Source organism: Equus quagga, chromosome 1 (assembly GCF_021613505.1).
Source record: "Equus quagga isolate Etosha38 chromosome 1, UCLA_HA_Equagga_1.0, whole genome shotgun sequence".
In the NCBI taxonomy this organism is placed as follows: domain Eukaryota; kingdom Metazoa; phylum Chordata; class Mammalia; order Perissodactyla; family Equidae; genus Equus; species Equus quagga.
Window position 1 is genome coordinate 134584861 of NC_060267.1, and position 13490 is coordinate 134598350.

Sequence of the window (13490 nt, forward strand, 5' to 3'; positions counted from 1 at the left end):
CTCCCTCTCCTGGCCAGGCAGGCACAGGGCCAGGGCTGCCCTGAATGGCCAGGGGGCCTCAGACACAGACCTCCAGGCCAGGGGTGTGTGGAGATGACAGTTGGGGGCTCAGAGTGGTCCCTCTTCCTCTGTGGCTCTTCACTCCCTCAGCTCTGACCTAGCTTCTTAGCTGAAGTCCTGCGGGGTGGAGGGGGCTCTGGCTATTCACCTCAGCCTGGCCCTCATGCCTGCCTGGCCAGGAGAGGGAGGTGCCCGCCTCCTCACTCCCCTATCCCAGGCCCGCCATCTTGAGACCTGTGGCACCCAGTGCCCTGCCCGGCTCCAGCACCCCGGGGGAGTGGTCTTCAAGGAGATGCACCCAGGGCCAGTTGCATTCCCTCCTCTCAGAATGTGGGCCTTTGGTCCCCACCAAGCCCAGGATGATCACCTTCATGCTGGACCAACAGGGCATGTGTCCTTAGGGGCCCTCCTTCCCCCACAAAGAGCTCTTAGACCCCAAGGACTCCCCAGGACCTTAAACCTCAGCTCCGGCCCTCACTGTTTCCTGGGGTTACTCTCACTGCTTCAGGCCAGCACCTGGGACCCTATCCTTTTCCCATCTAAAGGTCCTCCTAGCCCCTCCTGGCCGTGGAACCCCCTCAACCTCCAAGGCACCCCATCCCAGCCCCCACCCCCCAGCCTTCATCAGCATGCAGGCTCAGGCTGCCCAAACACAAGGGGATTGTTCTTCTTGCATGCTCAGGGTGGGGGGCTGGGAGCAGGCGGCCCACACACCCTGGCAGGCCTAGGCCATAGGGAGGCTGGCTTTGCCCCACCCTGTGTCCCCAGGCAGGCTCTGTCCACCCTCCCTACTCTCATCACTGCCCCCGCTCCAGCCTCCATCACCATTGCCCAGTGGCGCTGACCTCTTGAGGAAAGAGCTCTGAGCCGCACAGGTGGACCCCTGGGTTCTCCCAGTGCAGCCAGAAGCCTCTCATGTAGCCTTAGAAACAAGCCCCTTCCTCTCTGGGCCTCAGGTTCCTCTCTGGTGAGGTCCTTCCAGCTGTGAAAGGCTGAGCCCGACTTTGTGAAACCTATGCCACACCCCAGCTCTTCTTCCAACCTGCATTCCCCATGAGGAAACCCACTCTGGGCCCCCAGAAGTTTCAAAGCACCGTGTGAATCCCCCACCCTAGTGACATGCCTGAGGATCCCCTAGACCCAGAGAAACAGCAGGTGCAGGGACCGGGGCTGCTGAGGAATGGGAACTGGGGATCCTGTCCAGGCAGATCCTGGCTCTCCCATGTGGCTGGTCCCCATGCCCTGGGTCTTCTTACCCGAGCCTCACTGCTCCTCTTGGACCCTTCGCCTCATCTCTGGTCTCTGAAGCCTTCAGGCCCTTGTGAGCCCAATCCGCTCCCTGCACACTGGGCCTGGGCCTGGCTCCTGCCCTCCTGGAGCCCTCTGTGTTGTGGAGAGGCAGCCTCAGAAATGCCCCCTGGGACTCCTTTGAGTTGCAGGCATATCTTTGGGGGACACAGAGGCCTGAGTGATTACATCTGACTTGGAAGGTTGGCCAGGGCTTCACAGAGGAGGTAGCATTTGAGAAGGATTTTGACAGAGAGTGGGGAAGATGGACATTTCAAGCTAGGATCAGCCTGGGCAAAGGCCCAGAGGCCTGGAGGTGCTGGGTGTGTTTTGCAGCCTGGTGTGTATGGGGGATGGGGTGGAGATGAGATGAGAGAAGCTGGCAAGAGCCACATCATGAAGGGCCTTGAGTGCCTGTCTATGTAGATCAGGCTTTATTACTTGGGTACTGGGGAGCCAAGGATGGCTGTTGAGCAGCAGAGTGACCCAGTCTCCAGCATGGAGAATAGAAGCTAGAGACCTTTAGTTTGAGTCAGACAGTGAGGGGATGGGTACCAGTGGGTGGGACTGTACTATAAAGCTGTGCCCTTTCTCCTGGAGCCCAGTCTGGCCCTGGGCCTGCCTCGGTTTCCCTTGGCTGTGAGGACTCTTGGGGGGTTGCCTAACGATGCTCTAAGGAGGGTGTAGCATTTCTGGCACCAGCCAGCTTGTCAGAGCTTCCCTTCCCTGCCTAGCACTGAGTCTACAGGACAGCCCTGGGTCAAGAAACCAGAGGCTGGAGCTGGCAGACCCCAGACTGCTGCCCTGCGGGCCCCTCCTGCCCCCACTCTCCCAAGAAGGGTATGAGTGGCCATCCTGGGAGGCTGTAAGGCTGAGAGACTGGCGCAAGGGTCCAAGGCTGCTGGGGCAGTTCTTGTGGAGGCCTGGCTAATCAGGAAGGGTGAGCATGCTCAGAGAAGGGGATGGGAGGGGAGTCAGGATCCCTTAAAGCTGATCCCCCCCCCAACCCCGGGCCCAGTGTCCACCTCCCTGCCACGCCCTGCTTCGCCTGATGCCCCAAGCCATTCCCCAGCATCACTGGGTGTGGCCAGCATGGCTGCTTTTGGAGTGGGAAGGAGGCTGCTTAGTTGGGGGCTGGAGGTGCTGAGGGGGATGTTGGGGGATATGAGGTGGGGGATGAACTTGGAGACTGGACTCCCCTTTCCTCCCCAGCCAGGTGGGTCTACAAGCCCTAGTTGGTCCAGACACTCTGGCCAGCAGAGCCAAGGGAATCCCCCAAGGGGCGGGCCAGTCCACTGGAGTCGCCTGGCCCCAGGAGCCCTCCCCTCCCCCGGATTGTTCTTGCTCCAGAACAAAGCCGGGTGGACACTTGATCCCTGCATGTGGGGGGGGAGCTGGCTAAGCCCCCGGCCCTTTGATTGGGCAGCTGTCATGAGAGAGAGACAGCTGGGGGGGAGGGGCAGGAAGGGGCAGCCGCCATCGCTTACACAGCTGTCACCCCCGCTCCGCCCCCTCCAGCCTGAGTGGCAGGAAGCCAGGGACTGAAGGAGTGGGCACTGGATCTGGGGAGGGGGCCTGGGGAGCCGGAGAGAACACCGAGGTCAGAGGCCTGGTCTGAACCTGGTATGTTCTGCCAGGGAGCCCTGCTGACCAAGAGGGGGCTGGGCACCCCCAGAGGTGAGCTGGAGGTCAGGGTGGCATGACGCATGGCTGCCATGTGGGTGGCCCAGCAGGGACCAAGGGCCCACCAGGCTGGAGCAGCAAATAACTCCCTAGAGCCCCAGTGAGGACAGAAGGGGAGACAGTGTGCCTAATAGGGCTGCTTGTTCTTAGGGCCCCTGGGAGAATAATTTGGGAAACCTGTGTCAGAACCCCTTGTTTTCTCCTAAGGAAAGACCTTGAGAGTCCCTCAGAACAGGAAGGAAACAGAGACCAGCATCTCCCCCTGACCACTCTCTGCACACATACACAGCACAGGTGGATAAAGGTCACCTATTGAATCTGGGGCAGTGGGGCTCTGCTGCAGACCCAGGTACCTTTTTCAGGGCAGCAGCCCTAGTTCTGGCCACATTCCAGCCCTTCTGCCCTGTTTTTCCTGGAGCCTTGTGCCCACAAGAGGTGATGTGGAAATGGTATGGGGACAGTATCAGGTCCTCCACCAGTTACCACCCCAAAGGGGTCTCTGAGCTCCAGAAAATTCTGGCGTTCAAGACCTTGGCTCTGGACAAGTTGTCAGACCTTCCCAAACATGACCCACGTCTACTAGCCAGGCAGGGGTCTCAGGGACTACTAAAGCCTGCTCCCCACCTTTGAAGAGACCCCCTTCTAGAAAAGGGACAGCCAGAAAGGGGAGGCAGATGGGGATGTGACAAAGCCCACACTAACAGGCAGGACCCTGCTAGGGCTACCATGCCCCACCTCTTTGTGACCTTGGGCAGGTTACAGACCCTCTCTAGGCATCAGTTTCCCCTCCTGCTTGCTGAATTCATCTGTTCAGTAACCAGTATGGTCTGAGCACCTTCTCTGGCCTGAGCTCTGGGAACACAAGGAGAAGGCGGCAGCCTTGGCTCCTGCTCTAAGGAGCTCCCGGGCTTGGCTGTCCAGGGAGACAGAAACCAAGCACGTCATCACAAGTGCTTTGCTGGGGGAAGTGCAGGCAGCTGGGGGAATGTTAGCAAGGGCAGCCAGCATGAGGCTGGCCAGGATGCTCACAGAGCACAGTCCCTGCATCCACTGTTGACCTCTAACCTCCAGAGAGCCTATGGGCAGCATTGAGGGGAGGGAGGAGCAGGTGTTGGGCAGGCAACAGTTACTGGGTGCTTGGGGGGACAGGATTGTCATCCCCACGGTACAGATGAAGAAACAGAGGCCTCATGCCATGCACTGGCTTGCTCAGGCTTCCTGAGAAAGCCAGGCTCAGATCCCCACCCCACTTCCCACTCCATGCCCAAGCTCTGGCTAGCAAGGGGGTTGTGAGAGGGCGTTGGACAGAGCTCCATGCCCTTGAGCTCTGGATAGGGCTCATGTCAGGATAGGGCAGGAGGCTGAGGGGAAGGTGCCCAGAGGTCCCCAGAGTGCTCTAGGCCCATCACACTAATCTTTTGCAGAAGGAATTTGCAGGGTTAGGGCTTGGACTTGGTTCAGACTTGGCACCAGTTGGTCCCACTCCCTGTTTTCCTCCTCGGGTTTTTCGTCCCCCAGTGAGCTCCCCATCAAGGCTCAGCCTTGGCAGGAGACAGCGGCTGGAGGAGAGGGATTTCCAAGCAGGATTAAGGTGCAGGATTAAGTTGGGGCATGAAAAGGGGTCGGGTGGGGAGGGCTGGCGGCTGGGCTAATCCCAGCAGCTAATCTCCAGCTCCTCCTTCCTCCATCAGTTAATGGCCTTGACATTCCCCAGCCCCCCAAACTCCTTTCTTATCCATCACCCAGTCCCGGGGGAAGCATTCCCTCCATTTTATGGATGAGGAAATTGAGACAGAGCCCAAGCGACTTGTTTCTGGTACAATAGAAAGTGCTCCGGGCTGGGAATGGCCAGCCTGGACACTTCTTACCTCCTTGGCATGTAGGAGAAGGCTTGGAAAACCACTGTGCAGACTGCTGATCCCCGATCCCCTCCTCCCTGCCGTGCTGAATGAACCCTGCTCAGAGCTGTCTGCAGGGAGCCTCTGCTTTAGTGACCTCTAGTGGACAGGCATAGCCTCTGGATGTGGGGCTGCCAGCCTGTCCCCCACCCCCCAAGCCTTTGCCAGGCCAGGGGAAGGCAGGGGCAAGAGGGCCCCTCCCAGAGCCTTCTTCCACCCTTCTTTCAAGACCTCCCATGGCACCCCATGGCTGCTGCAGCTTCCTCTCCAGCTATCCTCCATGCTCTAACCAGTGGGAGCTCTGGCCCCCGGATGCAAGTGCTTCTTGTTTGAAGTAACCTTGCAACCTTAACTCAACCTTCAAGGCCCAATCCACAGGGACCCTCTTCCAAGACGTCAGAGAGGCAGCTCCCTGTCTCTGGACTCCCATAGGCCTCCTAGTTAATTCTTCCTTCTAATGTATGATGGGAAGGGAAGGCTACTCATGGGGACTAGGTACCTACCACATGCATGCTTATCTCATTTTAATTCTCATAACTCTTTGGGGGTAGGACTTGGTATCCCCTGCCTACAGATGGGGAAGCTGAGGCTGAGATGGATTAAACGAGCTGTCCAGTGTTACACAGCTAGTGAGTTACACACAAGCACACTGGTCAGTGTGACATTTGAGAGTCCACACTGGGAGTCCACACTCTCCCTCTCTAGGAGTTTGGTTAGCCTGGCCCTGGGGTCCCCATGTAAGGGCAGGGGACCCAAAGGATACCTGAGCTCCTCTCTTACCCCTCTTCTGCCACCCCCCTAGAGCCGGCCAACCCGCAGCGTGGACACACTCCCAGGCCACTGTGGCCCCAGCCCCGCCTGACAGGATGAGCGGCTCAGATGCGGGGCTGGAGGAGGAGCCAGAGCTCAGCATTACTCTCACCTTGCGGATGCTGATGCATGGGAAGGTGAGTGGGTGGAGCTCCACTGTGGCTTGGGAGGGGGCAGAGGGCAGTGTGAGACAAAGCCTGACCAACTGGAAGTTTGATCTCAGTGGGCCTGTTTCCCATGGAGCCCCTGCCCCCGGTGTGGGAGGAGCAGGGCCTGGGGCATTGGTGCCCCCCTCATTCCACTCTTGTCTTGTTTCCAGGAGGTGGGCAGTATAATCGGGAAGGTAGGTGCCCGGTTCTGTTGTGTGTGTCCCCTTCAACCTGAAGCCTCAGTCCAGGAAAGGAGGCAACAACTGTTTAGGCTAAGAGCCATTCTCTGTCTTGTCTCCTGCAGAAAGGAGAGACTGTAAAGCGGATCCGGGAGCAGGTGAGGATGGCGTTTGGGAGAGGAGCCCAGGGTACCTGATTTGGAGGGTAGGGGAGGTCCCTGTTCCACCTTCTCCCTGAACCCCACCATCTGCGATGACCAGTGAGTGCCCCTAGAAGGTGGCCATTGCCAGCCTTGGCTGGGGCCTGGTAAGTGGGGCAGGCAGACAGGCTTCTGGCAAGGAAGCGGAGAAGGAGGCTCGCTGCCCTGGGCTTGTCCTGTACCTGCAGAGCAGTGCCCGGATCACCATCTCTGAGGGCTCCTGCCCTGAGCGCATCACTACCATCACTGGGTCTACGGCAGCTGTCTTCCATGCGGTCTCCATGATCGCCTTCAAGCTGGACGAGGTGTGTGCCCTGCTGGAGTGGGAGGCCAAGGTGGTTCCCGGGAGTACCAGGACTCTAACTCCACACAGTGGCTACAGGTGGGAGGGGAGGCCAAGCCCAGAGCAGGGTTCTCTCGTTGGAGCAGGACTGGGGGAAGGCTTCCCTCCTCACCCTTCAGCAGAAAGGTGCTCTAGGCATGGGGATCAGAAGGGATGAGCATGGCCAACCCACTGTCTTCCTGCCCAGGACCTTTGTGCTGCTCCTACAAATGGTGGGAGTGTCTCCAGGCCTCCGGTGACCCTGCGCCTTGTCATCCCTGCAAGCCAGTGTGGCTCATTAATTGGGAAGGCCGGCACCAAGATCAAGGAGATCCGAGAGGTGAGGGGAAAGGGATACCACCTGCAGGGAGGCCCACCCTCCGGTTGTGAGTGGGGACCTAGGCTTATGGCTTCCTATTCTCTGGGGAGCTCCGAGCCTGGGCAGCCCTACTGTGGGTTATGGGAGCAGCCAGAAGTGGCCCCTGTTCTCTGCTTGCAGACCACGGGTGCCCAGGTGCAGGTGGCAGGGGACCTGCTCCCCAACTCTACAGAGCGTGCTGTCACCGTGTCTGGGGTGCCTGATGCCATCATCCTGTGTGTGCGCCAGATCTGCGCTGTTATTCTGGAGGTGCTGCCCTGGGGCAGGGAGAGTGGACATGGGATGGGCCCTGGGCCTGCCTTGTCACACCCCCAAATCCTATGCATGTGACAGCAGGTGGGGGCAGGGAGGCACTGCAGGGATGGATTAGGAGCTCTAGGATGTTGGGATACATTTACCTGGGGGTCATGGGGAGGGCCTTGAGAACACAGGGCCCTTGGGGAGGTCAGTGGGGCCCGAGAGGGTCCTGATAGAGCCTCCCTATTTGTACCTTCCAGTCTCCACCAAAAGGAGCCACTATCCCATATCACCCAAGCCTCTCCTTAGGTACCGTCCTTCTCTCTGCCAACCAGGTGAGGGGAAACATCAGGCGGGGGGGGAAGCATTACTAGAGAAGGGGGATTGAGATGGGGGAGGGGCTAGAAGAAGGAATTGGGCACCCAGGGAGCAGGGTGAGGGGTAACTGGCTAAACTGTCCTGATCTGTCATAGTAACCCCCTTTTCACCCACATTGTCCCCACAGGGCTTCTCTGTCCAGGGTCAGTATGGGGCTGTGACCTCAGCTGAGGTGAGTGACCCACAGCCCAAGGCACCACTTCCCAAACCAAACCTCCTCTGACTTCTGACCCCTCTTCTTTGACACAGGTCACCAAGCTCCAGCAACTCTCGGGCCATGCAGTCCCTTTTGCCTCACCCAGCATGGTGCCAGGTGAGCAGCCCCTGCAGAAGGAGGCAGGGGCAGATTCCAAGGGGCCAAGGAGCCCCCCTGGAATGGGCATGGGGAGGCAGGAAAGGCCCAGAACCATACCCAATCCCTCTTCTCCCCCACAGGACTGGATCCTGGTGCGCAGACCAGCTCACAGGAGTTCTTGGTTCCCAACGACGTGAGCAGAGGATGGGGTGGTTTGAGGGTGAGTAGGGGGGCTCAGGGGTCTGGGCCTCACCTAGGGTTGAATTCCGCCTTTCCCCCAGCTGATTGGCTGTGTGATCGGGCGCCAAGGCAGCAAGATCAGTGAGATCCGGCAGATGTCAGGGGCACATATCAAGATTGGGAACCAAGCAGAAGGCGCTGGCGAACGGCACGTGACCATCACTGGTTCGCCGGTCTCCATTGCCCTGGCCCAGTACCTCATCACTGCCTGGTGAGTCCGGCTGGGGGATGTATCACATTTCACAGGGGTCACACGCCCCAGAAAAGGGTACAGGTGGGGGTGGGGAGTGCTGACCTCCCTTCTCTGTCTGGGTCTGTCCTCTGTCTCCCCTAACCCTGCCTCACTCACTCCATGTTGCCCCATCTTCCCCTTCTGCAACCATCCCTCTTGTCCTCTTTCCCCATCCCTGGCTCTTTTCCCTGGGTTTTTGGCCTCTTCATTTTTTCCCGCACCCCATACTATATCTGCTTGTCCTTTTTTCCCATCCCCACTTTCCTGTCTTCTCCCCAAACACATCTGCCCCATGTCATTGTTGTCCATTCCTCTCTTTCATCTAATCTTACCCCCTATATTTGCATTCCTTGCGCCCTCTCTCACCCCCACCTTCCCCTTCATCTCCCCCCATATCCCTCTCTCCAGTCTAGAAACGGCCAAGTCTACCTCTGGGGGGACGCCCGGCTCGACCCCCACAGACCTGCCTGCCCCCTTCTCGCCGCCCCTGACGGCCCTGCCCACGGCTCCCCCAGGCCTGCTGGGCACACCCTATGCCATCTCCCTTTCCAACTTCATCGGCCTCAAGCCTGTGCCCTTCTTGGCTCTACCACCTGCCTCCCCAGGGCCACCACCGGGCTTGGCGGCCTACACTGCCAAGATGGCAGCAGCCAATGGGAGCAAGAAAGCTGAGCGGCAGAAATTCTCCCCCTACTGAGGCCAGCTGAGGCACAGGTGCGGGGGCAGGCAGGACCGCCGGCAGGGGGCTGCCTCTACACCCTACCTGCCCAAGGAGACTCCATCCTGGGGTCCCAAACGCCGCTAATGCCCAGACGCATGGATGCACCCCCCCCCCCCGGCTCAGGTCTGCGGGAGTTCCTGCTCTCAGAGCCGGGGTAGTTTCTGGCCCAGGGTTCTGGGAGCTGCAGCAGCCCCAGGATAGGGGGTTCCACCCCCTGTAGCTCTGTGCTTGGATGCAGGGAGCATCCTTAGTGCCCCCAATTTGGGGGGGGGGTCACTCATGTACTCCCCATCCCTTAGGGCTTCCCAGCCCACTACCCCCCTGTGGGGGACAGGGAGGAGGGCTGGGGGGTGGCTGGGGGCCATGCTTCTTTCCCCACCTCCCTGCAGATTCTTGCTGCTTCCACTCATACCCTTTTGACTGGAATGGACTGGCTGGGCTTGGCAGAGGGCAACCCAGAGAGGGGGCACTGCCGAGCAGCTGGGGGAGTGGCGTTGGGCAGGGGCCGAGTTCTCAGCAGCAGACAAACTCTGTACAGTTTTTTCAATCCCTGTTTTTGAATAAATATTCTCAGAGACCAGGAAGCTGTGAAACACTGTGGGTGTTGGCAAAACCTTCAGAAAATGGGTGTAGCTGAGGCCCCAGAGGACCCCCATCTGTGAATCTACCAGCCCCAGCTGGGCCTCGGCCCCTTGCACATGCCAGTTCTGGGGCTTTATGGTTCATGGGGGTCATGTTGTCCAGCCTTCTGCCTCTGGCACCAAACTGATCCGCTTGTTTTCTGGGCATTTTAGAAGCTGATGGAGGAGTTCCAGTAGCTTTGTCCAGCCTCTCCTCGGTGCAGATGTCAGGGAAGTCTTTCTGAGTGTCTCTCCTCTGGTTCCTCTTGCTGTGCTGTAATCCAGACCTTGCCCTGCGTGGCCCATCCGTTTGGCTGTGAGCCCTTAGGGCTCTCTGTGATCCTGCCCACCTCTGCTCTTTCCTTGGCCTGCGGACCATCCATGAGTGTCCAAACCACCAAAGCTGGAGGAGCCCTTAGAGATGGTCCAGGGTACAGATGGGAAAACTGAAGCCTAGGGAAGGGTAGGTCTGTGCACAAGGCCCTGCAGAGTTGGGTCCAGAATCCAGGATTCCTAGTTCCCAGAAGCCTCTGGACCTCACAAGGCTGCAGGCCTCCTTTCTCCCGTTCCAGAGCCACATGTCCAGGCAAGGCACCTGCTATGACCTTTGCAGGTGGCTGGATGGGCTCCTTCTGATAACCACCCTCCTTTCTCCAGTCCCAGCTCAGCTTGGGAGACAGATCTCCTCTCAGGTGGTCTCTGGCATGCTCAGGCTCTCCCCTCCTGCCAAATCTGGGGCTTGTTTTAGTGCCTCAGAAGGGCCCAGGGCAGGGCCCTCTGGAGGTCCCTGGATGTGCTGCAGGAGGGCCCGCGGGTGCCACGCCCGTGGAGTGCAGGCTCGCGGGGGTTCTGGGCAGCGCTTTGCGGGCGAGGCGGCCCAGCGCCCGGCGCACAGGGCGTTGCAGCAGGCCATACAGGAAGGGGTGAGCCGCGAAGGCCGTGTAGGCTACCCAGGTGACAGCCGTTTCCGCCACTGCGGCCTGCGCGGCAGGCACCAAGCACGCACAGCCGTAGGGCAGCCAGCAGGCTGCGAATTGGCCCACGGCCAGGGCTGGGGCCAGGGCTGCTTTGCCCCCAGGCAGGCGAGGCCGGAGGGGCGGCAAGATGGAGACACGGCTATCCAGAGAGTCGGAGCGCAGCCGGGACCCTCGCGCGGGCGGCGGGGGCCGCAGGGGCCGCAGGGCAGCGCGGCGCGCGACAAGGAAGATGCTGCCATAGGCGCCGAGCAGCAGGAGGGCAGGCAGCGCGAAGGCCAGCAGCGCCCAAAGCGGCCGGAAGGGCCCGAGGCCCCCAGCCAGGACGGAGCAGCGAGCCGGGGCAGGGGGCGGTGCGGGCGGCGGCCCGAGCAAGGAGAGCGCGCCCATCAACCCCGCTGCGGCCCACACGGCAGTGAGCACGAGGGTGGGCGGAGGCCGCGGGCCGGGCCGCAGCGGGTGCACTATGAGGCGGTAGCGCGCTAGGCCGAGCGCGGCCACGCCGAGCGTGCAGGCGGGCAGCAGCGCAGCCGAGAGGAAGCGCGCGGCGCGGCAGGGCGCTGGGCCCAGGCGTACGCGGCCCAGCCCGGGCGGCGGCGCGGCCAGCAGACCCAGCGGCATGATGGAGGCGGCTGCCAGCAGGTCCACGATGCACAGGTGCACCAGGTAGAGCGCGTCGCGCAGTCCTGGCGTGCGCAGCACCACGATCAGCAGCGCGCCATTGCCCAGCAGTGCTAGCGCCTCCACGACAGCCGCCAGGATCAACCCCATCGAGCCTGCGACTTCTGTGGCGTTCAGCCCTGTGGTGTTGGCCATTCGGGCGCTCAGGCTTCACCCTGTGCTAGGATGCAGAGAGCGAAATGGAGCGTCTCCCCCTCCCCCCATTCCCATCACCCGTCTCTTGCTCCTCTCGTCCCTCACCTCGTAGGCTGCCCAGGCGCTGGCTCCGACACCCAGGCTGCCATCCTCTTGGGGGCCTGGCTGGCCCCATGGAGGGGTGCAAGGCTGGGACTGCGGCTCTCTCCTTAGCCCCAGCAACTCAGCCCCAGCTGGAGATGGTACTGGCTGTCACTCTGATGTTGCCCTTTAGAGACACACAGAGCTGGCAAGGGAGGGGCAGGGCCTGGCGCCAGCCCCCTGGGTCCTAGCAGCTGCCAGCTGGAGGCTGGAAGCTGTGCTGTGGAAGTGCTGGGGGTACCTCTGGAGGGGGGCCCAGAGCAGGCACAAGCTGGAGTCTAGACTGAGGATGTTACAGCGTTGGCTTTGGAGTCAGCCAGACCCTGCTCTGCCTTTCCCAGAGGTGGGAAGTGGCCCCCCCCATCTGTGGGGGTAATCAGATCATTCAGCTTTTGTACTGAGGGGAAACTGAGGTACTAGTAAGACAAGAGCTGGAGCAGGGAGACCCCTAGGTACGCTCAGGCCCCCAGCAGGGCTAGCTGTCTTGGAGAAGAGGCTAGGTAAAGTGAGGGGAAAATTGCAGGACTTGGCACGTGGTAGGTGCTCAGCCATATTAGCTTGGCACACAATAGGTGCTTCCTGATGTGTGGAATTAGTGAGAGGAGGCCTTAGGGGGCAATTGCTGTTTTTTAATTTTGTTTTGTTTTTTTGCTGTTAGCAAGTAAGTCCCATTCTGCTAAGAGCACCTGAGTTTTCTTTAGGAAACCATCCCTCCCCAACCCTCAGGACTTGTGGTTTGGGTGAGCAAGATCCCCACCTTCCGTTTTCCTGATTAGGCTCAAAGCCCAGTCAGTGTACGGTACCCCCCAAAGTGTCTGGCTCAGGGAAAGCCATGTGACTCCAGTAGGGCATATGCCTCTCAGGTAAGTTGTCCAGTCCCATGGCAAAACCCCACCTATACCCTGATGGCTTGCATTTGTGTCTGAAGCTCCTTCCTCTCCCCTGAATCCTAGACTTGGGTATCCAGCTGCTTCTTCAGCATCTCCCCTAGTACTTTGAGTACTGGGCATCTCAAATGTCCTGTTGTCCAAAACAGCACTATGACTCTTGACCCATTCCCAACCTGCTCTCCTCAGAGTCTTCCCCATCTTAGTAAACTCCATCTCAGAAGTTTTCACTGATGCCTCCCTTTCCCTCATGCTTCACATCCAATCCATCAACATATTTGAATCCAGCCATTTCTCACCACTACCACTACTATGGTCCCAGCCACTAGCACCTCTCACCTGGACCATTTCAGCATCCTCCTAACTGGTCTTCTGGCTTCTGCTCTTGTACCTTGTGCTGGTTGTTTGTCTGTCTGCTCTCAGATCCATTCCCCAGTCTTCCCCAGTGCTTCTCTGCCTTCCAGAGAGCTGTACTTCCCAGGCTTCTTTGCCAGTTGGTTTTTGGGTATATTCAGCCAGTGGAAGTTACCAACAGAAGGCTGGAGGGTGGAAGGAGGGCAGAAGCCAGAGTATTTTCCTTTTCATGTTCAGCCTGGGGCTCTGGATCTACGTCTGTGGAAGACAGCTTCTCTCTCCTTCAGGCAGCCCCCTCTGTGGTTCTGGGCCTGCAGGGTGACCCCAGCCGCTGGGCATTGGAATACCATTTCCTTCCATTATCCTCCAGCCTAAGGGTGGTAGGAACTTCCTGCTGTTGCTAATCCTTGGATTGCTTCACCATACCCTTTGGTAGTTCAATTCCTTCCCTGTATCAAATTCCCCTTGTCTGGAATACCTAGAGTGATTTCTGTTTTGCCGACTGGATCTTGACTGACACACACCCTACAGTCTACTCTCTGCACAGCAGCTGAAGTGGATCCCTCTGAAAACAAATCAGATCAGGGGCCGGCCCCGTGGCCCAGTGGTTAAGTTCACGCGCTCCACT

At 59.4% G+C, this 13490-nt stretch overlaps 2 protein-coding genes across 3 annotated transcripts in view; one reads left to right on the top strand and one right to left on the bottom strand.

Moving 5' to 3' along the window:
* The window catches only part of PCBP4 (poly(rC) binding protein 4), a 10691-nt gene extending 878 nt beyond the window's left edge, over positions 1-9813 (top strand). The window contains exons 2-13 of one of the 2 annotated variants that reach the window (XM_046679687.1): positions 5731-5875; positions 6058-6081; positions 6192-6224; positions 6455-6571; positions 6797-6928; positions 7088-7216; positions 7465-7539; positions 7710-7754; positions 7832-7895; positions 8018-8070; positions 8159-8328; positions 8955-9813. In XM_046679687.1, the coding sequence (XP_046535643.1) occupies positions 5795-5875; positions 6058-6081; positions 6192-6224; positions 6455-6571; positions 6797-6928; positions 7088-7216; positions 7465-7539; positions 7710-7754; positions 7832-7895; positions 8018-8070; positions 8159-8328; positions 8955-9021 (990 nt within the window). In that variant the 5' untranslated portion in view covers positions 5731-5794 and the 3' untranslated portion in view covers positions 9022-9813. Of the gene's footprint in view, positions 1-5730; positions 5876-6057; positions 6082-6191; positions 6225-6454; positions 6572-6796; positions 6929-7087; positions 7217-7464; positions 7540-7709; positions 7755-7831; positions 7896-8017; positions 8071-8158; positions 8329-8757 lie in introns of both variants that reach the window. The other variant, XM_046679608.1, reaches the window with a different exon arrangement.
* Positions 9814-10378: 565 nt separating this feature from the next.
* Positions 10379-12137, bottom strand: GPR62 (G protein-coupled receptor 62). The gene is given in 2 exon segments (XM_046685878.1): positions 10379-10543; positions 10545-12137. Coding segments are annotated over 2 exon segments (1101 nt in total). The 5' UTR covers positions 11481-12137.
* Between the last annotated feature and the right edge of the window lie 1353 nt (positions 12138-13490).